At 42.7% G+C, this 26,733-nt stretch overlaps 2 protein-coding genes across 2 annotated transcripts in view; both read left to right on the forward strand.

Moving 5' to 3' along the window:
- The first annotated feature begins 729 nt into the window (after window positions 1-729).
- LOC139027733 (gastrula zinc finger protein XlCGF57.1-like) lies at window positions 730-10,377 on the forward strand. Its single transcript, XM_070443546.1, has 2 exons — window positions 730-1,052; window positions 6,678-10,377. Exon 2 carries the CDS (start codon window positions 7,134-7,136, stop codon window positions 8,007-8,009), a length of 876 nt encoding a protein of 291 aa, XP_070299647.1. The 5' UTR covers window positions 730-1,052; window positions 6,678-7,133; the 3' UTR covers window positions 8,010-10,377.
- A 10,907-nt stretch (window positions 10,378-21,284) lies between these two features.
- Window positions 21,285-26,733, forward strand: part of LOC111957822 (5-hydroxytryptamine receptor 3A-like) — a 26,658-nt gene continuing 21,209 nt past the window's right edge. The window contains exon 1 of the mRNA XM_070448752.1: window positions 21,285-21,341. Within this exon, the coding sequence (XP_070304853.1) occupies window positions 21,285-21,341 (57 nt within the window). The remainder of the gene's footprint in view (window positions 21,342-26,733) is intronic.

A 26,733-nucleotide genomic window follows, 5' to 3' on the forward strand; every position in this document is an offset into this window, starting at 1 on the left:
CCAAAATACATTGGGATATCCTGTAGGTAAGATTCCTGCAGGTTATTTCACAAGATTTTCATGGACATTTTCCTCTAGGACAACCTGCAGGATCCCTCCCTCATCCTTCAGAGAGAATTTCCCATAGGACAATCCACTTTCTTTCAAAGGAATGGACAGAAAGCACAAGATATCAGATTGCATGGCAACTGTATTATTCAATGCAGCAACAGCGGACGTGTTTGATTATCCTTTTCACTTGCACGGCATAAAAGATGATTCCTTGGAGAAAGAAAATTTGAGCTTTTAAATAAATATGGTAAAAGCATATGTTGTAACGAATATGAGTTATGGTGATGTCACATGAACAGCTTATATGTATTGGTGTGAAGGGAAACGGTTGTCTGCCATGGTAAACTTGTTAATAGTTGGTTATTGTATGGCTGGTACACCAACAACATCTGGGAGTATGCATGCATGTGTGTTACTGTCTCCTGCAGTCCCACCCTCTCAGGCCCCAGATCCTGAGCAGGGCATTTGAGTTTCATGACTGCAGATGTGGGAATGTATATATTTTTTATTAATACTTTTTTGCAGTTTGTGTGGATTCATCTTCATTTTCCCTTCCCCTATGGAATTGTTTATTTTGTAAATGTTTTCACCCCCGTCCAGTTGGTGGCAACAATACACCATGTGTGTGTAGTTCGTCATGAAACTCAAAGAAGTAGTAAAAGGAAGTAGAAGTAGAGACTGGTTTGTTTTGGTTATGAAAATTCCTTGCGGACTGAAGACCCGCCGACTACCCACCTCTCTCAGTCGAAAAATGTCTAAACTACAGTCGTTTCGTGCGTTTTTAAATGAGCGTTTAACAGCGGCTGCCTTGGAGATTTTCGCGGCAGTTGAGAAAACGGTGGCAGAGTACCAGGAGGAGAATGATCGGCTACGGAGATTGCTGCGGATCACCCCGAAGATAAAACTATGTAGAATTGGTTCGTATGTAGATTGTAGAGATCTACCGGGGGGATAGGGTTATGTAATTATGTAAGGGGATAAACGCCGACAATATTTCCAAGGTAATGTACAGAACTCAGGCCTTTATACCGCTTATATAACACAGTTGCCAAATAAAACAATACTAAAGTACAGTTACCAGGGGGACTTTTTTTTTTTTTGCAAGGTAATTCATGCTTTGTCATCTTTTGGTTACTAGACGCCAGTCGTTAGTTCGATTTTTATGGACGCTGCCCAGGCAGTTGTTCGTTCTATAGCTATGTTCCATTGTCGCTGGCAACGTTCTTGCCCTTTGCTTGCTTACTAGCCAACTAGCTACGGCTAACACAGTCACGACCTCTGCAGCTGGTAGCTACATTTGCGTTTGTTTAAGCTGCTTTCTATTCACATTAATTTGGACACATCCATAACGAGCGGATGATGCCCGATTCTTCCTGGCATAGCTAGAAAAGTTTGCTTTCAGGGCTGCCAACTTTTGAATTAAGTTTAGAGTGAGATTTGCGATGTGAATTTCATTGCCCCCTGGCACAACCCCTAGACAGGGGATTGGGGAATATATTTTTTTTAAAGCGAATTTCCTGCCATTCTACGTATTTTGACATAGCTTAGGCCTATGACCAGGGTGGAAAATAAAAAACATAGGTCAGGTGTATTCAGGATGCTTTGAACATTAAATTAATACTCAAACTTCGACGAGTTTGTTACTTAGATTTTTGGGGGACGAAATTGACACTTAGGTTCACAATCTTTTCAAAATTATTTTAATAGTTACAAATCAGGTCACCCTACAAAACTTCATGCTAAAATATACTGTAGGTCTATCTGCTGCTTTTAAATTGTCACAGCCTAAATTACAATCACCAAACGTGGGGACTACTGTGATTAAATCGACTTTAGTACATGCTGTCAAAAGGCTGCATTCTGCAATAGCGACGTTAAGTCCTATGGGGCTCGGGTCCACTATTCCAACTGGAGATACAACTCTAGTAACTATCGCTCTATATCGTGGAGCGCAACGCTCCAAAATGTACTCCCTGCCGAGCCTAACACTTCCCACTTAATGAAAAGGTCGGGCCCAGCAATGGCTGCGACCAAGTCCCACAGTACTGTGACACACTGTGTCACAATATACTGTGTCCTCAGTACAATCCGCCCCACTCAGTCCAGAGACATAGTCAATGGCTAGTGCGCAGATAAACAGAATATGAGCCATACTAATTTTAGATAGCTCATGCTTCAATATCCTGTCAATATTCAATGATTGGTGTAATAGCACTGTAATCTAGTTACAGGAACTATTTCCCTCATCCTTCTGCCCAAACATAGTCATAGACTTGTGGGCAGGTTAGAATACATGACCTCTACTGTACTGATCTCTCAGTCATAGTCACTCTAACAGGAAAAAGCGGACCTGAAGGAAACGGGTCCATCGGTCCTGCAGTTTTCCCACTTAGTTCAAGTCCTCCCGTCAGCTATGCTGAGTACAGACTGAACCATGGTTAGAAGACATATTATACTGATTTCTCAGTAAATCCACCACACTCAATCTAGAGACCAAAGCCTATGATTTGTGGGCAGATAGAAAGAACATGGGCCATACTAATCTGACTAGCAGATAGGTGATCTGTCAATATTCAATGAACGGTCTAATAGTAGTGCAATACCAGTTACAGCACAATTTCCCTCATAGTGCCAACTGTAAAGTTTGGTGGAGGAGAAATACTGGTCTGGGGCTGTTTTTAATGGTTCGGGCTAGGCCCCTTAGTTCCAGTGAAAGGAAATCTTAACGCTGCAGCATACAATGGCATTCTAGACAATTCTGTGCTTTGTGGCAACAGTTCCGACAAGGCCCCCTGTGCACAAAGCGAGGTCCATACAGAAGAACTCGACTGGCCTGCACAGAGCCCTGACCTCAACTCCATAGAACACCTTTGGGATGAATTGGAACACCGACTGCGAGCCAGGCTTAATCGCCCAACATCAGTTCCCCACCTCACTAATGCTCTTGTGGCTGAATGGAGGCAAGTCCCCGCAGCAATGTTCAGATATCTAGTGGAAAGCCTTCCTAGAAGAGTGGAGGCTGTTATAGCAGCAAAGTGGGGCCAACTCCATGTTAATGCCCATGATTTTGGAATGAGATGTTCGATGAGCAGGTGTCCACATACTTTTGGTTGTGGAGTTTGTTGTTAGTTAACCTGCCAATATGAAAGCCGAATTTAAAAAAAAATACCAGCTTAATCAAATGCAACCACTGACTGTTTGCTCATTGCTGTTGCTCTAAGATGGCAACTCAGCGCTAAAGTGCATGTGCCAATTGAATCAACAGTCTGGTTGTATTTGATTAACCTTTATTGAAAAAGTATGTATTTAAGCAAAGAAAGGCACACAACTACAGAGGACAAACATAAGTACAAGGTAGGCGTTTCATAATTATAACATTTTGAAGTATTGACCTTGGGCGAATCGATGTAGTCAGTTAGATTCCACAAAGCCTGGTCTCTGCTCCCCTCTGTTGGTGGAGTCATCTGAAACTTCTTTCACCCTTGGAGTGGAGTTTAGACTGTCTGCTATGTAGGCCTAATTATGTGCACAAGCACAAATCACCACATCCGCAATTCATGTCCCGTCCATATCTGCTATGTCGGTCATTTTTTTTTACACTGCACATTGGCCAACTAAGCCCAAAAAGAGATTGTATTTGAAAATAACAATAATTTCATACCTTGATGACATTGAGACACGATCTCAAATGTGAGAATGGTGCCGGAGGGGATGGCTGCCGCTTTACGGGCCCCTGGCCAATTGTGATTTTGTGTTTTTTTTTTTAACATAATGTTTCCGACATTGTTTTCTATGACCAAAAGCTCTTTTCGGTCATAAGACGGTATCAGAAACATAATGTACAAACAATGTGAAAAGACACACAAAATAGCACAATTGGTTAGCAGCCTGTAAAACGGAAGCCATCTTTTTTTTCTTTTTTTTGTAATTTTTTTTTACATTTGTGGATAGACTTTTTCTCAACTCAAATCCTATATATGCAGTACGAGTCAAAAGTTTGGACACACCTACTCATTCCCAGGTTTTTCTTTGTTTTACTATTTTCTACATGGTAGAATACTAGTGAAGACAAACTATGGAATCATGTACTAACCAAAAAATTGTTAAACAAATCAAACTATATTTTATAGGAGATTCTTCATAGTAGCCACCCTTTGCCTTGATGACAGAAAATAGTAAAAATAAAGAAAAACCATTGAATGAGAAGGTGTGTCCAAACTTTTGACTGGTACTGTATATTTGTCAAAGCCTGGCCTAAAACCATCAAGTGCGCTGTTTAGGTCTCGTCTGCAGGCTTGGGGGATATTTTAGGACGTCTATCGGATCGCTAAAATAATGATTATGATCACACTTTCTCAATTCAAATATTATGGCGACACTATACCAAAGATGGTTGGGTATGGCTTAGAAACTTGGGACATGTTGAAATATCTTAACGCCTAGAATAAAAACCTCCAGACTTTCTGCATAGCGATCGATTTATTAAATACTTTTTATTTTTTTTACAGGGGCCAGTTTTGAGCAACCTAATCCCGTCCAAATCGTCCTCTGGGGCAATAGTTGCATAACCAATGTTCTCTAGTAATATTGCTCCTGTGCAAATAGGGCTTAAAAGTGATACCCATTTTTAAAAATATGTTATATTATCTCTGATCCAGGGCTTTCCATTGAGAGCTCTATTAATTTCTACTACATGCCTTTGATGAAGATTTTGGTCATATGAAAACACAATTGAACATTTTCACAAGGCATTTGGTAGAAGTAAATGCATCCATAAAAATAAATATAATTTGATTTAAAATAACTTCAGCTTATTTTAATGAATTTAGTTATCTTGAAGCCCATTCACAACAACATGAGAAAGTATATAGGGCGGCAGGTAGTCTAGTGGTTAGATTGTTGGGCTAGATCGAATCCCCGAGCTGACAAGGTAAAAATCTGTTGTTCTGCCCCTGAACAAGGCAGTTAACCCACTGTTCCTAGGCCGTCATTGTAAATAAGAATTTGTTCTTAACTGACTTGTCTAGTTAAATAAAGGTAACATAAAAATTATGGAAGCAAAGCAGAAGGGTCATCACTTTCACCAAATATTAGCTATTATATTGACAAGATGGTCAACTGACCGCTCTAACAATGGAAATGAACTCAGCAAAAAAAGAAATGTCCTCCCTGTCAACTGCATTTATTTTCAGCAAACTTAACATGTGTAAATATTTGTATGAACATAACAAGATTCAACAACTGAGACATAAACTGAACAAGTTCCATAGACATGTGACTAACAGAAATTGAATAATATGTCCCTGAACAAAAGGGAGGTCAAAATCAAAAGTAACAGTCAGTATCTGGTGTGGCCACCAGCTGCATTAAGTACTACAGTGCATCTCCTCATGAACTGCACCAGATTTACCAGTTTTTGCTGTGAGATGTTACCCCACTCTTCCACCAAGGCACCTGCAAGTTCCCGGACATTTCTGGGGGGAATGGCCCTAGCCCTCCGTTCCAACAGGTCCCAGATGTGCTCAATAGGATTGAGATCCGGGCTTTTCGCTGGTTTCATCAGACCACAGAATCTTTTTTCTCATGGTCAGAGTCCTTTAGGTGCCTTTTGGCAAACTCCAAGCAGGCTGTCATGTGCCTTTTTTACTGAGGAGTGGCTATTGTCTGGCCACTCTACCATAAAGTCCTGATTGGTGGATTGCTGCAGAGATGGTTGTCCTTCTGGAAGGTTCTCGAATGTCCACAGAGGAACTCTGGTCAGAGTGATCATCGGGTCCTTGGTCACCTCCCTGACAAAGGCCCTTCTCCCCCGATTGCTCAGTTTGGCTGGGCGGCCAGCTCTAGGAAGACTCTTGGTGGTTCCAAACTTATTCCATTTAAGAATGATGGAGAACACTGTGTTCTTGGGTACCTTCAATGCTGCAGACATTTTGTGGTACCCTTCCCCAGATCTGTGCCTCGACACAATCCTGTCTCAGAGCTCTAAGGACAATTCCTTCGACCTCATGGCTTGGTTTTTGCTCTGACATGCACTGTTAAATGTGGTACCTTTTAATATAGACAGGTGTGTGCCTTTACAAATCATGTCCAATCAATTGAAATTACCACAGGTGGACTCCAATCAAGTTGTAGAAACATCTAAAGGATGATCAATGGAAACAGGATGTACCTGAGCTCAATTTCGAGTCTCATAGCAGAGGTTCTGAATACTTATGTAAATAAGGTGTGTGTATATATATATATATATATATATATATTTTTTTTTTTTTTCTCCCTTTCAAAAATTTGCTAACATTTCTAAACCTGTTTTTGCTTTGTCATTATGGGAATTGTGTATAGATTGATGAAATTTAATCAGTAACGTAACAACATTTGGAAAAAGTGAAGGGTTCTGAATACTTTCCGAATCTTGTGATAGCGGAGATTTGGGGGTATGTGGATGACTGAGAAGAGAGTAAAGAATTCAGCTTTTTTCTCAACTTTGAGTAGTAAATGAAAATGGATTAAAGTTGTTTTTTTTCTTTTCTGTTTACTTCCTGCATTGCCTGACTTCAATTTGAATTGACCCCAACCCTGATGTCTAAAGGCTGTATAGATAATATCTGCTCCATTCTTCTTCCCTCCAGACTCCCTGCAACTCTCTCTCGCTGTCTCTGAAGAGGATGTTCCCTTTGAGCAGCAGTACTGTGAGCAGGAGTGGAGCACCAGACTGGGGCAGGAGGATCCAGAGCCCATACAGATTAAAGTGGAACAGGAGGAACTCTGGACCAGTCAGGAGAAAGAGAAGCTTCAAGGGATGGAGGTTGATATCATAGAGTTCAAATGCACTCCTCCTTGTGTGAAAAGTGAATGTGATCAGGAGGATTGACTTCAGTCCTTGACTCTTCTTGAAACCCAGACTGTGGAGAATGTAGAGAGTGACTCTAAACCAGTGGATCTCAAACCTATTGACAATGCGACCCACCTAAATAATCAATACAATGACTCCAGGAACACCACATCTAAAAAAGCGGTATGCTGCCATGACTGTGGTGCAACATTTGCTCTGAAAGCTGACCTGCAGAGGCATTTGACTCACCAAGATGAGACCCAGGGAATGCCGATTCTGCAAAAAACACTACAATTCCACCTGTAAACTGAAAGCCCATGTCCGACTCTGTCACGTGGAGAAGCCCTGCCCCATTTGTGGCAAGACCTTCAAATACAAAGGGGTTCTGTCCAGGCACATGATGACTCATACAGGAGAGACAAGAGAGAAACCATTTAGCTGTGGTGACTGTGGGAAGAGCTTCAAACGCAAGCAGCACCTAACCAACCATGTACGGACTCACACAGGAGAAAAAACATTTAGCTGTGGAGACTGCGGGAAAAGCTTCATTCAGAAGGGATATCTAACCGAACATATTCGAACCCACACAGGAGAGAAACCATTTAGCTGTAGTGACTGTGGGAAAAAAAGCTTTAATCAGAAGTGGCTCCTAACCGAACATATACGGACTCACACAGGAGAGAAACCATTTAACTGTAGTGACTGCGGGAAAAGCTTTAGTTACAAGGGGGACCTAAGGAGGCATATGCTGACTCACACCGGAGAGAAACCATTTAGCTGTGGTGACTGTGGGAGATGTTTCAATCATAAGGGGCACCTAAGGAAGCATGTATTGACTCACACTGGAGTGAAACCATTTAGCTGGGGTGACTGTGGAAAAAGCTTCAATCAGAAGGGAGACCTAAATACACACATACTGACTCACACAGGAGTGAAACCATTTAGCTGTGGTGATTGCGGGAAAAGCTTCTATCAGAAGGGACACCTAAATGAACATATTCGGACTCACACAGGAGAGAAACAACATGTCTGCTCAGTATGTGGTAAAGGATTCACTCAGAAGGCTCATCTGGTGAGGCATGTAAATAACGTCCACAAAGAAAGAAAACAGGACGAAAACGGGAAATAAGAAAAAAGATCTTCTGTCAGAAGATTGGAATTAAAAAAGGCAGGATGTGGACAGGAAAACACGAAGGAAAGCAAAATAAGTGTGGATCATAGGTTTCAGATATTCTATAGGCCTACATCTTTGGGGTAAGTGTAGCGACCTTGTTAGCCTAATGGGTTTTGGATAGTCGAAGGAGCTGCGATTTGAGTCCTGGTTGGATTTGTTTTTGTTCACCATGTAATTCTTAATCCAGCCCTGCCTAGGTCTTTGGTGGCTTAAATTGCTTATCTAGCTAAATATATTGTTCTAAACTGTTTGATTCTTCTTCCTAATAATGTTTCTTTAACCACAGTAAGGAAAGGTAATAGATAGCCTATTAATATTTTGCTCTATATTTGCCACCCAAAGCAGTTTGTCAGGGGCCATATTTTAGTCCTGTTTTAGGCATCTCAAATATGTACAAATACATCATACAAGGGAGCATATGTATTCCATTATCTGTATAGTGGACAGAAGATTGCTGTTCAAGGTCATGAATATTAAAATGTAGAGGGAAAATGCTGGTGGAGTGCCGAATAAAGATACCCTGTTAATTCTATCCATCATTTTAGGGCACCTACAACACGATATACTCTAAAAACATTTGTCTAATTCAATTTGTGCAATCAAAATAGTTTCTCTAAAAACTATTATCCATGAGTGCTGTAGCTATGCAAAGGTATTGCTGTGATGAAAACATTACAGCAGCAATTTGGTATAGACCTATAACATTTTGTCTGAACTCAAGGGTAGAAGCAAACCGATAAAGCAACTTAAAGGTAAATGGTGCAGATATTTATGTCAATAGGGTGAGAGTTGTCCGACTTTTAAAAACACAATGGCCGTTTATTACTTGCCACGTCAGGCTTGTTGTTTGGGGGGTTACAGTAGGTTTCCAAATTCTGTCGAATTACTATTACTAAAAAAAAAATGTGCCTGCCAGTCATTGCATTGAATCGGGTTCAAAATAGTTAAATAATGACTCAAAATATACTTATTAATTTATCTAAGGGAACATTGGATGGTCAGTTATTATGGTCAAGTCGTGGGGATGCGGAGAGGTACAGTATGTCTTATGAAAAAGATGTTCTGTGTTTTGACACAAAGATCAACTGTACTAGTTGTTCAGGCTTTGATCTTGTCCCATCTTGATTACTGTCAGGTGTTGAGAATATGAAATGTTACTTATTCGTGTCACTGATGGAGTGCTAAGGTTGAGGGTCTACAACAGAAGTTAAGGGTTATAGGAGGAAGGTATATAGTGTGTGCAACTAAGCTTGGAATGTGTTGAGTGCAGGGAAGTGATTACATGTGGCAGCCATTGATAAGGGGAGACGGGTGGAGATCTTAGAAACTAACAATGTCACTGAGGGAGAGAGGGTAATATATAACGTTTACATTATGTCAGGATATGTTGTTGTTAGCCATCAGGGATCCTCTGGGAGGAGAAGAGACACAGTCTGGTATCAATAACCATGAAAGCCTTGAGTTGGGGTGAGCACTTTTTCTCACTTTGGGATGAAGTGAGAAAGAACAGATATCACTAAGGTTCTGTCGAGCAACAGGGATGCATTGGCTGTTCAGTTGTGGAGGAGGAGACTCAGCCTAGGAGAAAGGGTTAAATATAAGTGCTTGTGTGAAATGTTTTTTTTTTGTCTGAATTATAGCTGTAACGACCCTTTGGGAAGAATTAAACTTGGTTAAGCTTCTCTAGTGTCCGTGAGTTATTTACTCTGAAAAATAAGAACAAAACACAGGTCATCTGGTCAGGTTTCAGCAAAGAAAAACTCAAAACAAGCAGCACACATTGCACTTAACACACACACAACTTACATCAACAACATGCATGACAGTCTCATGGTTGAGGAGAAATTGACTACTTCTCTTCTAGTCTTTTTAGTTCTAACCACTTGTATAATATATTTGCATACACTTCAAACAGACATGCCCCTATGGGTTTCTTCACGGTACCCAAACCAAAAACAGATTTAATGCGTTGCTCAGTTATGTACAGAGCCATGTCATCGTGGAATGCTCTGCCATAAGAGGTTACACAGGCAAAAATCAAGTTCAGCTTTAAAAAACATCTTGTATCAAATCGTCTCTCCTCTTTCCAATTAACACATTTAACTGTACTGTATATAAAAATAGTGTCAAATGTCAAGTGTTTTTGTTTTCTCTCCTATATATAACTCTTATTTTAATTTTGTATTTTGAATTGAATGCAATATCTTATGTTATTGTCTTTCTGTACTTGGTCATGTATTTGTATGTTTTATGTGGACCACAGGAAGAGTGCTGCATGTGCAGTAGTTCATGATTATCCTAATAAACTAAACCTCTGCTTGTGTGTCTGTGCAGTAAAAAGGTTGGTCCCATTGTCGCTCAGAGTTCTAAACGGCAAGGCATCATCATTCAGAAAATTCTGTTGCGTCATAGTTGGTTTGATGACTTCACAATGCCACTCATCTCATTGTGGCAGTTACATAAATTCATTGTCTCAGTCTGTTGGACCCTTGGAGCAGAGCAACAGACATATACTCATCAGCAACCTTTCCTGCAGTTTTGTTTTCACATCACTTTTTTGTTAAATCAATAGATATTAGATTTATTTTATATTCTCACCCAAGTGGGGATTTTTTTTCTCCACAAGATTAACAATGCCTTTACTTTGAGTTTGCAATATTTTTCTTTCTATCGTGAAGCTGCAATCATTTGATACATTTGGACATTAAATCTGTTTTCGAATTCCGCTGAGTGATGGCTGTAACACCTCAAATGTACACCATGCTCTAGATTTAAGGACAGACAGCCCATGTCATGCATGACATCCTATAACATTTGGAAGCTATACATGGTTTACATTATTGTTTGGAAGCATTTATAAGTAGGGCCCTGTGTTTTGGTTAAGCATGTCACATGACCTTTTCCTGAAATGAGAATTAGACCAAAAATTAAAGCAATTGTCTGAGGATGGTGCTGGACCATCTGACATAAAAAGAAAAGGGGACAGTTTCATGGAAAAGCTTTAAATAAAGGTTCAAATCCAGGTCATGTAGGCCTCCCGAGTGGCGCAGTGTTCTAAGGCACTGCATTGCTGTGCCGCTAGAGATTCTGGGTTCAAGTCCAGGCTCTGTCGCAGCCGGCAAAATCTGGGTCATGTGACATGATTAAGCAAAACAGGGCCAGTTTATTAGGTACACCACCCTTGTCACAGATGGGCTATTGCAGCAGACAAAACATTGCCTGGAACATGACAGCGAGTTCAGTTTACTTGAGTGAACAGCACAGTCCCCAGACCTCAAACCAATAGAGCAGGCTGTTCATAGGAGGGTTTATGTACCGCTGTCCAATCTGCAACAACTGCGTCAGCATGGACCAACATCCCTGTGGAACGTTTCCCGACACCTTGTAGAATACCACGGATAACTCAGGCTGTTCTGGCTGAGGATCATCTTGGGATTCGTCGGCGTGGTCCGGAACTTCTTGATTCTCAGCATGCTCATTAACTCTTTGATGAAGTCTCAGCCTTGGCTAGAGTGAACCCCGGACAGAAATTCATAAGGATCCACAAACAACTCACAGAGGACTTTGGCCACAGTGGCAGCCTTCTGGTCTCTTGTGGAAGATCTGGGCGTATCTTCTGAAGTCACCACTAATATGTTCCCAATGCCTCTTTGATCAGGATTTAGCAAAAGGAAATCAATACATATCAGGTCCCAGGGGCCATTACTTGTCATGGCATGGAGAGGAGCAGCATTCTTCAGCAAGGTTTTTCAACGAATGCACAGGTTGACATAATTTCCGAATTTATTGGTTAATTTCTGTTCAGTAGAACCCATCTTTCACCAGAGTTGTTGTTCTATAAATGTGCATATGCCCCCCATTTCATCGGGCAGGACCAGGGCAAGGTATTTTTCATGCAGCACCCAGTAATCCAGTACACTACTTCCCCTTTCAGTTCATATCGGTCCCATTCCTTTAAGTACAGGAGGAGATTAGGGTGGTTCCTCTGTACTGAGCTGTTGGGTGCTTGGTGGAGGAGTGCCGTCTGAAATCCAGGGTCACTGTGTTGTGCTTGAATGAGGTCTGCTTCCTTCTGGAGTTTGGAGGTACCCAAAGTAAGTTTGCCACACGTGCTGGCAGGTCTTCCTCATGCAACTTCTGACACACTGTGGTGACTTCCTTGGTCGGTACTGACAACTTGTCTTCAGGGCTGGGTAGTTGAATTGGTTCACTTTGAAAGGGCATCAGCGTCAATGTTGATCTTGCCTGGGTGGTACTGGAGACTGAAGTTGTAGTTGGCAAGGCTGGCCAACCACCTGTGCCCAGTGGCATTGAGTTTGGCTATGGTCAAGATGTAGGTGAGGGAATTGTTGTCAGTACATGTAACAAAACTGGCCCCAGACAAGTAGTTCAGGGGCGGACTGGGAACAGAAATTGGTCATGGCATTTCTAACACACCTCCCTCGAGGCCCCCACACCGGTCAATTTTTTTTAGGCATCTATTTAGCCAGATAATTATAATTTTGAGTAAAAAACCCAAGTTGGACAGCCCATCTGGCATTTGCCAAAATGGTGGATGTCCAGTCCACCCCTGCCACTGCCCACTTCAGAGCCAAAAATTCCTACCAATGAACCGGATACCTCTTCTCAGACTCAGCATAGTCAAACCTTGGAACGGTGTATTGATCTCGATGGTCCGTCTGTTCAATGTTCGGTAGTTCACACACATCCTTATGGCTCCATGTCTTTCTGGCCACTACAATAGGAGAGACATAGAGACTTTGTGACTGAAATTATCAGTCACCAACAGCTCCTGCAGGTCCCTTCTCACATCCTCAATGTTCACTAGTTGAGTAGTAGCCTTTGAGATCTCTCTCTGAAAGGCCTGGAGTCTGAAACCCAGAAAGCCACATCCTTGGCTAGTGATAGGGGAATCCCCAAATCTAAAATCATGGGGTTCACAGCAGGCTAAGACACTAAGGATGGAGGTGTGGAGGAGGTCAGAAGTTTAACAATGGATAATACCTTGGCAAAAACTGTCTTTTTGCCAGTACTATTTCCTTCTTGGTAGCATTACATACTCGGATAGACAGCACGACGTCACTCCATTTCAGTGAACGAACAACCCCCCGGGCAACGTGTCTTCTTCTGTGGCCCCACACTGCAGGGAATGTATACATCGGAGTCAGTTGGAATAGTTGAAGCCTCTGGCCCCACCCACTTAACTTCACCAAGCTGGATCATCATACAGTCCCGGTTTCTGAAGGGACTGGTGTTTGATGTAGGCCATGGAAAACATAGGGTGGATGGTCAGTACGTTGCCATACTCTCTTCCTGTGGTCTCTTCACACAGCTGGCTCAGGCACTTAAGAGATGGGATGGGAACCCCGTCCTGGCATTTCGTCTCTGGACCCCAGCTACGTCCTCAGGAATTCTAACTCAATGACCACATAGTGACAGTAGTTATCCTTATTGTGGCTGAGTCCCCATATAGCTAAACCCTCTACTGGCTTCCAGGCAAGTGCCCCAAGTGTGCTTGGAACCAGTCCTAAAAAATTATAGTAACTTAGGAGCCACTATCTCACAAGACTATGACTACTATGGCTATGACAAATGACTAAAATGTTTTAAAAAACTACCCATTTGATTTTAACTGGAACGACAGTAGCTGGCCCGACAAGCCCCTGGGGCAGTGGAGCTGAAGAAGTCAAACTGGGAAAGGCCTTCAAGGGGGAGCTGTTTTCTACAGTGGGGGCCACAGTCTGCTCAGTTACTGTGCCTCATTGGCATTTCTTGATGATATCCACACACAATGGTGTGTATTCATGGATGTGAATTGAAGCCAGGCTTCCCCCAAAAATTGACCAAGAAAAAAAGACATAAAATAATTGATCTTTCGTCCCTCTGTGTTTTCAGAATTTTCCTTCAATTTGTAAGAGGCTGATTGTATCTCACCGGAGAAAGCATCTGAGCGAGCGAAACAGCACCCCTCTGTCTCTGCATGTGTAGACCATCTATCTGATGCTGTCTGGTCATAAAGAGTATGACATTGTTTTGCCTCCCATAGCATTGAGCGCAAGGGAAGCCAGCGAGCATTTGGCTTCTCTTGATTTAAGGGATAAAAGCATGTACTGTATGACAAAGTCATAGACCGTTTCATCAACATGAAAGAAACGGAGGATGGCATTGGAGTTTCTCTACAAGAGGGGCGAGTCAACATGTTTTTTCTACTTGCACGAATGCACGCACGCACGCACACACACACACACAAATCAGAACCATGGACAGACACATATTTAGCTTACATTGATTGGCCTAAATTGTTTTTGGCATCTTTTAGTTGTCACTGTATTAGACTAAGCATTAGGTGATTTGATGATGTTGAAATGGTGCTGGAATAGGAGGCAGCTCCTGTTTTCTTTGCGACATGCGGTAACACTGTGGTTTTAAATCAATAGTTGTTTAGTGGTCTGAAAATGTTGGAAACATTAACTTGCTTGACCATGCAGTAGGTTATGTAACTGTTTGTTACATGCATATACTTTGTGGACTTCACTGGACAGCGGCTGCTTTCCGGTTTCGTGATGAAGCTTATTCTGCCACTGTCTTCTTATTGTCTCGGCCTTAGGCCTATATATCACGGTCGCAAGGCAAATGTTATACAGGTTATAGAGCAAACAACGCAATTACGTCATTTTTTTCTGTCTTGGGTTCCCCAGTGATTTTATCCACGCACACCTACCTTCCACATCTGCCTGCAACAGTTGAAGTTGTTGACTGAGTGTGGCCTATTCCTGTCTCGTACCACTCTCTATTGTGGGATATGGCCGGCTGTGCTCCAGTGACTCTTGCTCCTCTGCTGTTTGTTTTGACTGAGGAGTGAGATCATACCCAATTGTAGATCCCGGAGCTGATCCTGCATAGTAGAGGTTTTTATACTCACCCCTTCCTTCTGAGACTGATGGGGACCCAGAGTTTATTTACATTTTAGTCATTTAGCAGATGCTCTATTGATGCAAATGTGGGTTAATAGGGGGCTAAAAAAATACAAATTACAAATCAAATTTTAATGGTCACATACACTCACATTAACATCTGCAACGAACCAAGCTGCATACCTATTGCAGATTCAGTCTTCCCAGCCTGGTGCAGGTCTACAATTTTGTTTCTGGTGTACTTTGACAGCTCTTTGGTCTTGGCCATAGTGGAGTTTGGAGTGTGACTGTTTGAGGTTGTGGACAGGTGTCTTTTATACTGATAACAAGTTCAAACAGGTGCCATTAATACAGGTAACGAGTGGAGGACAGAGGAGCCTCTTGAAGAAGTTACAGGTCTGTGAGAGCCAGAAATCTTGCTTGTTTGTAGGTGACCAAATACTTATTTTCCACCATCATTTGCAAATAAATAAATAAAAATGTGATTTTCTGGATTTTTTTTTCTCATTTTGTCTGTCATAGTTGAAGTGTACCTATGATGCAAATTACAGGCCTCTCTCATCTTTTTAAGTGGGAGAACTTGCACAATTGGTGGCTGACTAAATACTCTTTTGCCCCACTGTATATATGGTGCCCCCAGCTGTGCTCAGCGCACCATATGTGAACTGATTGCACCCCATCTATCTTCAGAGCTCGTGCTGCTAGGTGACCTAAACTGGGACATGCTTCACACCCCGGCCATCCTACAATCTAAGCTTGAAGCCCTCAATCTCACACAAATTATCAATGAACCTACCAGGTACAACCCCAAAGCCGTAAACACGGGCACACTCATAGATATCATCCTAACCAACTTGCCCTCTAAACACACCTCTGCTGTTTTCAACCAAGATCTCAGCAATCACTGCCTCATTGCCTGCATCCGTAATGGGTCAGCGGTCAAACGACCTCCACTCATCACTGTCAAACGCTCCCTGAAACACTTCAGCGAGCAGGCCTTTCTAATCGACCTGGCCCGGGTATCCTGGAAGGACAATGACCTCATCCCGTCAGTAGAGGATGCCTGGTTATTTAAAAAAAATGCCTTCCTCACCATCTTAAATAAGCATGCCCCATTCAAGAAATTTCGAACCAGGAACAGATATAGCCCTTGGTTCTCTCCAGACCTGACTGCCCTTAACCAACACAAAAACATCCTGTGGCGTTCTGCATTAGCATCGAACAGCCCCCGTGATATGCAACTTTTCAGGGAAGTTAGAAACCAATATACACAGGCAGTTAGAAAAGCCAAAGCTAGCTTTTTCAAGCAGAAATGTATTCCTGCAACACAAACTCAATAAAGTTCTGGGACACTGTAGTTCATGGAGAATAAGAGCACCTCCTCCCAGCTGCCCACTGCAGTGAGGATAGGAAACTCTGTCACCACTGATGAATACACTATGATTGAGAATTTCAATAAACATTTTTCTTCGGCTAGCCATGCTTTCCACCTGGCTACCCCTACCCCGGTCAACAGCACTGCACCCCCCACAGCAACTCGCCCAAGCCTTCCCCATTTCTCCTTCTCCCAAATCCAATCAGCTGATGTTCTGAAAGAGCTGCAAAATCTGGACCCCTACAAATCAGCCGGGCTAGACAATCTGGACCCTTTCTTTCTAAAATTATCTGCCGAAATTGTTGCAACCCCTATTACTAGCCTGTTCAACCTCTCGTGTCGTCTGAGATTCCCAAAGATTGGAAAGCAGCTGTGGTCATCCCCCTCTTCGAAGGGGGGGACACTCTTGACTCAAACTGCTACAGACCTAAATCTATCCTACCCTGCCTTTCTAAGGTCTTCGAAAGCCAAGTTAACAAACAGATTACCGACCATTTCGAATCCCACCGTACCTTCTCCGCTATGCAATCTGGTTTCAGAGCTGGTCATGGGTGCACCTCAGCCACGGTCAAGGTCCTAAACAATATCTTAACCGCCATCGATAAGAAACAATACTGTGCAGCCGTATTCATTGACCTGGCCAAGGCTTTCGACTCTGTCAATCACCACATCCTCATCGGCAGACTCAACAGCCTTGGTTTCTCAAATGATTGCCTCGCCTGGTTCAGCCACTACTTCTCTGATAGAGTTCAATGTGTCAAATCGGAGGGCCTGTTGTCCGGGCCTCTGGCAGTCTCTATGGGGGTGCCACAGGGTTCAATTCTTGGGSCGACTCTCTTCTCTGTATACATCAATGATGTCGCTCTTGCTGCTGGTGAGTCTCTGAACCACCTCTACACAGACGACACCAATCTGTATACTTCTGGCCCTTCTTTGGACACTGTGTTAACAACCCTCCAGACGAGCTTCAATGCCATACAACTCTCCTTCCGTGGCCTCCAACTGCTCTTAAATACAAGTAAAACTAAATGCATGCTCTTCAACAAATCGCTGCCTGCACTTGCCCGCCCGTCCAGCATCACTACTCTGGACGGTTCTGACTTAGAATATGTGGACAACTACAAATACCTAGGTGTCTGGTTAGACTGTAAACTCTCCTTCCAGACTCATATCAAACATCTCCAATCCAAAGTTAAATCTAGAATTGGCTTCCTATATCGCAACAAAGCATCCTTCACTCATGCTGTCAAACATACCCTTGTAAAACTGACCATCCTACCAATCCTCGACTTCGGCGATGTCATTTACAAAATAGCCTCCAATACCCTACTCAATAAATTGGATGCAGTCTATCACAGTGCCATCCATTTTGTCACCAAAGCACCATATACTACCCACCACTGCGACCTGTACGCTCTCGTTGGCTGGCCCTCGCTTCATACTCGTCGCCAAACCCACTGGCTCCAGGTCATCTACAAGACCCTGCCAGGTAAAGTCCCCCCTTATCTCAGCTCACTGGTCACCATAGCAGCATCCACTCGTAGCACGAGCTCCAGTAGATATATCTCACTGGTCATCCCCAAAGCCAATTCCTCCTTTGGCCGCCTCTCCTTCCAGTTCTCTGCTGCCAATGACTGGAACAAACTACAAAAATCTCTGAAACTGGAAACACTTATCTCCCTCACTAGCTTTGAGCAGCTCACAGATCACTGCACCTGTACATAGCCCATCTATAAATAGCCCAAACAACTGCCTCTTCCCCTACTGTATTTATTTAGCTCCTTTGCACCCCAGTATTTCTACTTTGCACATTCATCTACTGCAAATCTACCACTCCAGTGTTTTACTTGCTATGTTGTATTTACTTCGCCACCATGGCCTATTTATTGCCTTTACCTCCCTTATCTCACCTCATTTGCTCACATTGTATATAGACTTATTTTCCTCTGTTATGTTTGTTTTTACTCCCATGTGTAACTCTGTGTTGTTGTATGTGTCGAACTGCTTTGCTTTATCTTGGCAGTCGCGTTGTAAATGAGAACTTGTTCTCGACTTTGCCTACCTGGTTAAATAAAGGTGAATAAAAATAAACATTAAAAAAATGAGCAATGTAAATATGTAAATGATTAAGTGGCATTATTTAAGTAACTAGTGATCCATTTATTAAAGTGTCCAAGTGATGGTCTCAATGTAGCAGCAGCCTCTTTGAGTTAGTGATTGCTGTTTAGCAGTCTGATGGTTGAGATAGAAGTGTTTTTAAGTCTCTCGGTCTCAGCTTTGATGCACCTGCACTGACCTCGTCTTCTGGGTGATAGCGGTGTGACAAGCAGTGGCTCAGGTGGTTGTTGTGCCTTTGATGATCTTTTGCCTTCCTGTGATATCGGGTGTCGTAGGTGTCAAGGAGGCAGGTAGTTTGCCCTGGTGATGCGTTGTGCGACCACACCACCCTCTGGAGAGCCTTGCGGTTGAGGGCGGTGCAGTTGCGTACCAGGCTGTGATACACCCGACAGGATCCCTCGATTGTGCATCTGTAAAGGATTGTCAGGTTTTGGGTGACAAGCCAACTTTTCTTCAACCTCCTGAAGTTGAAGAAGGCGCTGTTGCGCCTCTTCACCACATGTCTGTGATGTGTACGCCCAGGAACTTTCACCTTCTCCACTGCTGTCCCTTCGATGTGGATAGGGGGAGCTCCCCTCTGCTGTTTTCTGAAGTCCACGGTCATCTCCTTTTTTGTTTTGTTGACGTGAGTGAGAGGTTGTTTTCCTGACACCACACTCCGAGTGCCCTCACCTCCTCCCTGTAGGCTGTCTCGTCGTTGTTGGTGATCAGGCCCACTACTGTTGTGTCATTTGCAAACTTGATGATTGAGTTGGAGCCGTGCATGGCCATGCAGTCGTGGGTGAACAGGGAGTACAGGAGAGGGCTGAGCACACACCCTTGTGGGGCCCCAGTGTTGAGGGGCAGCGAGGTGGATATGTTGTTTCCTACCTTCACCACCTGGGGGGCGGCCCGTCAAAGTCCAGGACCCAGTTGCACAGGGCGGGGTTGAGACCCAGGTCCTCCAGCTTGATGATGCGCTTGGAGGGTACTATGGTGTTAAATGCTGAGCTGTTGTCAATGAACAGCATTCTTACATAGGTATTATTTTTGTCCAGATGGAATAGGGCAGTGTGCAGTGTGATTGCGTCATCTGTGGATCTGTTGGGGTGGTATGCAAACTGAAGTGGGTCTAGGGTGACCGGTAAGGTGGTTGTGATATGATCCTTGACTTGCCTCTCAAATCACTTCATGTATCTTGTTACAAAATACAGTACATTGGATTGTAGTTCAGGTCAGTGAAATACAAATTACAAAACTCAAAAGTAATCAAAATAGGTATTTCAAATACATGTAAACAGAAATACTTCCCATCTCTGCACACACACACAGTTATGTTGTCCGGTTGTTGACTCAACACAAACCCATCTTGTACAGCTGGTTTAGAAGGGGCTGTTGCCGGGGGTAGTCGGTTGATATTACTGTAAGTGTTCCTAGAATGATCTTTCACTCCTTTCTTCCTCTGTTTGAGCAGGATGATGTTTATCTTACCAGACACTGATCTCAGAAAAGTTCTGTCTCTCCTTCCCTCAATGGTTAAGGGCTCTGTCCCAAATGGCACCCATTCCCTGTATAGTGCACTGCTTTTGACCAAAGTCCCATGGGCCCTTTTTTGGATCCATGTTTACAGGCAGCTGCAGCCCATTTGGGATACAGACTCTTTCTCTCTGTGTCTAAACTCATCTCTCACTCAGACCACCCTAAACCAATAAAAAGTCACTCTAATCATTTTAAATCAATCAAAAGTATTGCTGGCCCATACAACCAAATCAGTGTGCCCCGGTCAAGTGTCTCAAAGCCCCTCCCCTCTCTCTCTCCCTGTGATGTCGTTGCAGGTGATAATGGATGACTGTCATTTCTGGCACCTCTCTGCACACACACAGCACGGACACTCAGACACGCCTGCACATTGGACTCGTCACACACACACACACACTCTCTGATGGTCCTGCTGTTTCACACACACACTCTCTGTATCACTGTTCCACACTCACGGCTGGTGTCATGCTCCGGGTTACTCTACTCCATCTACTCTTTCTTTCAGGTGAGTGGTTGTTATACTTTTTGAAGCCTCGGGAGCACTCTCACATACACTGTAGTAAAAAAAAATATGCGACCAGCTACAATAGGATTGTGAGTTTGCTCAACATTTGGGCATATAGCTGAACCATCACACATTCTCAAGTTGAATTGTATGTTCACTGAACTTTGAATTTTAGGTTGAGTGAACATACAATTCTACTTGAGAATTTATTCTACATTATTTCCCAGTGTGCCTTGCCTTTAGAGCGAATTGTAGTTACCACCCATGACTGTATTTGTTAGCTACAGAGACATGGTTGTTGTATTCACTGACTTTCAGTTATGTAGCCTTTTCCAAAATAAGTGTCCAAGTGAATATGTTATCATTAAATTAAACTCTTTATAATAATACACTGCTCAAAAAAATAAAGGGAACACTTAAACAACACAATGTAACTCCAAGTCAATCACACTTCTGTGAAATCAAACTGTCCACTTAGGAAGCAACACTGATTGACAATACAGTTCACATGCTGTTGTGCAAATGGAATAGACAAAAGGTGGAAATTATAGGCAATTAGCAAGACACCCCCAATAAAGGAGTGATTCTGCGGGTGGTGACCACAGACCACTTCTCAGTTCCTATGCTTCCTGGCTGATGTTTTGGTCAATTTTGAATGCTGGCGGTGCTCTCACTCTAGTGGTAGCATGAGACGGAGTCTACAACCCACACAAGTGGCTCAGGTATGAGCTCATGCCAGGGATGGCACATCAATGCGAGCTGTGGCAAGAAGTTGTGTGTCTGTGCGTAGTGTCCAGAGCATGGACGCCTACGCGGAACAGGCCAGTACATCAGGAGACGTGGAGGAGGCCGAGGAGGCAACAACCCAGCAGCAGGGACCACTACTCCGCCTTTGAGCAGGGAGGAGCACTGCCAGAGCCCTGTCAAAATGACCTCCAGCAGGGCCACAAAGTGCACAAATGTCTCTAACAAGGTGGATGTGTACCTTGAAAATCCTTAACTGGAATAGTGCCAAAGCATGTCTTGGCTAGAGTGTTTGAGGAGCTGGCTGCTAAGAACTTCAAAAGACTCACCTACATGTGCCTCAGAGTCTCTCAGATTGCTTGATGACAAGATCTCCAGAAAAAATTGAACCTTCATTCCATAGACTCAAATCTGCATTTTTGCAAGGAACAGAGCTGCTCAAGACATTCAAATCTGACCTCGGCCTGAAGCTAAGAGCGGAAGAAACACTGGAAACTAAAAAAGTGTGTGTTCTGGCCTGGCAGATGCATCACTTCTACTGTTACAACAAAGTCAAGGAAACAATGCTGAGTACAGTGGAAACATGTCACAAGTAGATCCTGCAGTCTTTTTTTGGCTTGATCAAGACTGCAATGTGACTGGAGTACTTGCCTGTCTGTTGATGACTTCATCTGGGGTGGGTCACAGACCTTTGCTACAACTGTGATTCCACTCAAAGCTGTTTTCCAGGTCGGCCGTGAGCATGATCATTTTTGTTATGTGGTAATAGTTTAATGGAAAATACTGATGCAACAGGAGAGCTATATTAAGAATCTTCAACCTATCCACATGATTCTCAAGCGCTTGTACAAAGGAATTCTCCCCTTGTGCGAATTGAAGCTGGTCAATTGAGGTCAAAGATAGGTCAAATTCTATGGGTTGCTAGACAGAGTAGACCTGATGTAATGTTTGATGGCTGCAACTTGGCATCCAACACAAAACACGCAACTGAGGCAAACAAAGTTGTTCGTAAACTGAAATCACAACAAGTGACTCTAAAGTTTCAGCATGTTGGAAAAGATGACTCTCCGAAACTAGTTGTCTCCAGTGATGCTTCCCTAGGGAACCTTACAGATGGAGGCACACAAGGTGGACATCTAATCGTGTTAATGGGTGAAGGAGGAAGATTATCACCTATCTGTTGGCAGTCAAAAAAGGTCAGAAGGGTTGTCCGAAGCACACTTACTGGAGAAACACTTGCAATGCTATCTTTCTTGCTGTTTAGAGAGCTTACCACTGGTGAGACAAAACGGCACATTCTACCTGTAGTTTGTGTCACTGACAACTACTCCTTAGTTGATGCTGTGAAGTCGACCAAGTCTGTCACAGAGAAAAGACTTCGTCTTGAGATTAGCAGCATCAAGGAACTTATTTAAACACAGAGAATCCAGCAGATTCTGTGGTCGACCACAAAGGAACAGCTTGTTGACTGTCTGACTCAAAAGGGAGCATCCAGTCTTGTGCTCCTACAGGCACTCAGTAATGGAAAGTGGCAGCTTGAGTAATACAAATTATAACTTTGTCACACAACCCATTTGTAATGGGGGACTTGAATAATACTTGGACATTTAATTATGTTGTTGATGTTTTATTTTGTCTTTAATTATCCCTATATTTCTGTTATTATGGGGCTATCACTCTGTTATTAGTGCGCCTGCGCAATAGTCTCGTTGTTGATGAACCTGGCCTGCTTGCAATAGCAAACATGTAGTGTGCTAGTACAGTTTAGTAAACGTTGTTAAACTGGAACCTTGTCGTTGTGTAATTTTGCGTTAACAGCACAGATGCTGTATCATGCATTTCCTACACTTAAATTGCCCTTGCATAATGATTGCGTTTGAATCCAAGCTTGCAACTCGGCTATCCTCCCCATAAGGCGATAGTTCTGTCTATTTTGAATACAGCGACTGCAATGACAAGGGATAATGTAATTGAGCTTTTTTGTTCAGAGGTTCTGCAAATCCATGTCCAGATAAAGTGTCCGGGGTGACAAAGTTGAATTTAGAAAGTTCTGTGAGGACAAAACTAAGATGTTGGTAATCTTGTTAAATACAGTTTGATTAAATGGTTAAGAGTAAAAAGCGAAAGTTTGACAGGTAGCCAAGAAGCAACAAACAGCAAAGGACAGAGACAACACGGAAGTGCGTTGTGTTTTCCTAAATCTTGATACTTAAATTTGTATCAAACGTTCAACAGCTCAAGCCAGTGGACGAGCGGCAAAGACTCTAACCCAGCGGGCCACAACCGCACGGAAAGGATAAATAATACATTTTCTGAATCAGTAAAATACAATAATAATTATACAAAATTATAGGCTATTTGTGCAGTAATTACATTTTCTCACCACTCTAATATCTCTGTCACGCCTACAACAGTTTATAGATTTTTAACTTGAGTAATGCGAGTTCATCGTGAGCTGTGTTGCCCGCCAACTTTGTACTAGCCAATCTGTCACTTCAGGGGAGAATAACAACTGTCTTTAAGTTGGCAGGTAAAGTGGCTGCATTCAAAGCCAAACTGGAACTGTGGGGTCGGCGAGTGGACAGGGGCATATTTGACATGTTCCAAACATTAGCGGGGATTTTGTGAGAGACTGAGACTGGGCTGTCTTTCTCCCAGCTGGTGCGCGATCAACCTAGCTTCGCTGTCAATGGAGTTCGAGCGTTACTTCCCAACTGCCAAAGACCCACGAAGTGGGTCTTATTCTCACGTCACCCCGCTCCTCCGCTCTCTCCACTGGCTTCCAGTTGAAGCTCGCATCCGTTACAAGACCATGGTGCTTGCCTACGGAGCTGTGAGGGGAACGGCACCTCCGTACCTTCAGGCTCTGATCAGGCCCTACACCCAAACAAGGGCACTGCGTTCATCCACCTCTGGCCTGCTCGCCTCCCTACCTCTGAGGAAGTACAGTTCCCGCTCAGCCCAGTCAAAACTGTTGCTGCTTGGCACCCCAATGGTGGAACAACTCCCTCACGACGCCAGGTCAGCGGAGTCAATCACCACCTTCCGGAGACACCTGAAACCCCACCTCTTTAAGGAATACCTAGGATAGGATAAAGTAATCCTTCTAACCCCCCCCCCCCCCTTAAAAGAGTTAGAATGCTATTGTAAAGTGGTTGTTCCACTGGATATCATAAGGTGAATGCACCAATTTGTAAGTCGCTCTGGATAAGAGCGTCTGCTAAATGACTTAAATGTAAATGTAAATGTAAGTGCGAAGGAATGGATCCGCGACCCATTTGTGAATGTCCCAGGTGAATCGTCCATGTCCGTGCAGGAAGAAGATCAACTCCTTGAGGTTGCAAATCAAATGACGGTGGCCTTAAAAGTATGTTTGAGAACTTCACCTCTGCCGACCTTCTGGATTAAAATCTAGGCTGAATATCATGAGATAGCCACAAAAGCACTGAAAACGTCCAGTAGACTGGACACTTTCTTCCATCATCCATAGATGGGACCGTGTTGTGCCGAAAAGCTACCCCTTGCCAGAATTCTCCCCCGTCCCCCATCGTGTGAACGCGCATGCACTCAATTATTCATTGATGCGACTTGCTTGCTAGTTGAGATTTCTGATCACGTTTGGCTGCGTTTCATTTTATATGTCGGTTTGATCGCGGGGGAGGCACTAGTAATGTCTGCAGTTTTCGGGTTTGGCTATTTGTTTCAAGTGCATTAGTCTATAAATAAATCTCTTTGACAAAATTCGTCATCTCTCCCATGTCTTATTCTACTAGTAGTTGTTTGCCTACATTTCACTCCCTCCTGTATGTTTAATATAACACACATACAAATTATTCATTTCGGTTGCCTATCCTGACGTGAAGTTTGTTCTATAGAAAGTATTTGACTCTAGCCACAAAATTATGGAAATTAGAAGGGGGGGGGGCGGAGGATTTTGGCAAGGCCATTTTCTTGCCTGCTGAAATCCCCCTCCCCCTTCTATCTTGGGACTGCAAGGCCGGCACACTTCAGAATAATTTTGGTAGCTCATGTTGACCAATAGTGTGTGCCACAGACAGCAAAATTAGAGTAAAAAGAAACATACATTTATTTTATAAAAATGTTGTAATGTTTAAGAAAATAAAGATAATACACAAATATCACACAATAACACAAAAACATCACAGATAGTTACATTTGTTAAACAATAAATACAAATTTCGATCTTTGCATAATAAGTTATAAAAAGACAATAAATAACAAACAAATATTGGAACGCTGCAACAGCTCGACTGAACATTTAGTCCACTTTTTATGGAAAGTTTCAGGTGATTGTCACGTTTGTTATAAGGATCGGACCAAGGCGCAGCGTGGTATGCGTACATTCTTATTTATTTAAAGAATGAACACTGAACAAACTAACAAAATAACAAAACGAAACGCGAAGCTATACAAACGAGTGCTGACAGGCAACTACACATAGACAAGATCCCACAAACACCAAAGGGAAATGGCTACCTAAATATGATCCCCAATCAGAGACAACGATAAACAGCTGCCTCTGATTGGGAACCATATCAGGCCACCATCGACATACAAAAACTAGCGTACCCACAGTAGTCACGCCCTGACCTAACCAAAATATAAAGAAAACAGAGATATCTAAGGTCAGGACGTGACAGTGATACTGTCGCCTGGAACTCAAGCCTAACCTAGTCCTGACAGGCAGCGCAGACATAATCCTCCAATGATGGTATGGTTTTCATACCGGACTGGTGGAACCATCGTGGGCAGCGGTCACAACCAATCTGAAATGTATGATGAAAAATGTTAATATATTTAAAACATTAAATACATTTTCTTCAATTACAATTATTTCATTATCAGACAAAGCAGATGATACTACCTCTAGAAATATTACTGCTAAAAAAAAAAAAAAATCTAATTAATTACTTAAAAATCATACAATGTGATTTTCTGGATTTTTGTTTTAGATTCCGTCTCTCACAGTTGAAGTGTACCTATGATAAAAATTACAGACCTCTACATGCTTTGTAAGTAGGAAAACCTGCAAAAACGGCAGTGTATCAAATACTTGTTCTCCCCACTGTACTTAAACCGAAGAGAGATGTACAACCAATCTGAAATGTATGATGAAAAATGTTAATATATTTAAAACATTAAATACATTTTCTTCAATTACAATTATTTCATTATCAGACAAAGCAGATGATACTACCTCTAGAAATATTACTGCTAAAAAAAAAAAAAAATCTAATTAATTACTTAAAAATCATACAATGTGATTTTCTGGATTTTGTTTTAGATTCCGTCTCTCACAGTTGAAGTGTACCTATGATAAAAATACAGACCTCTACATGCTTTGTAAGTAGGAAAACCTGCAAAAACGGCAGTGTATCAAATACTTGTTCTCCCACTGTACTTAAACTAAAATGTTATGAAAAAGCAGCTATACTAAACTTATAGGCCTAACATATTCCGGTCGTGACCCCCCCAACCCCCCCC

The sequence above is a fragment of the Salvelinus sp. IW2-2015 genome, linkage group LG1 (assembly GCF_002910315.2).
Source record: "Salvelinus sp. IW2-2015 linkage group LG1, ASM291031v2, whole genome shotgun sequence".
Taxonomy (NCBI): Eukaryota; Metazoa; Chordata; class Actinopteri; order Salmoniformes; family Salmonidae; genus Salvelinus; species Salvelinus sp. IW2-2015.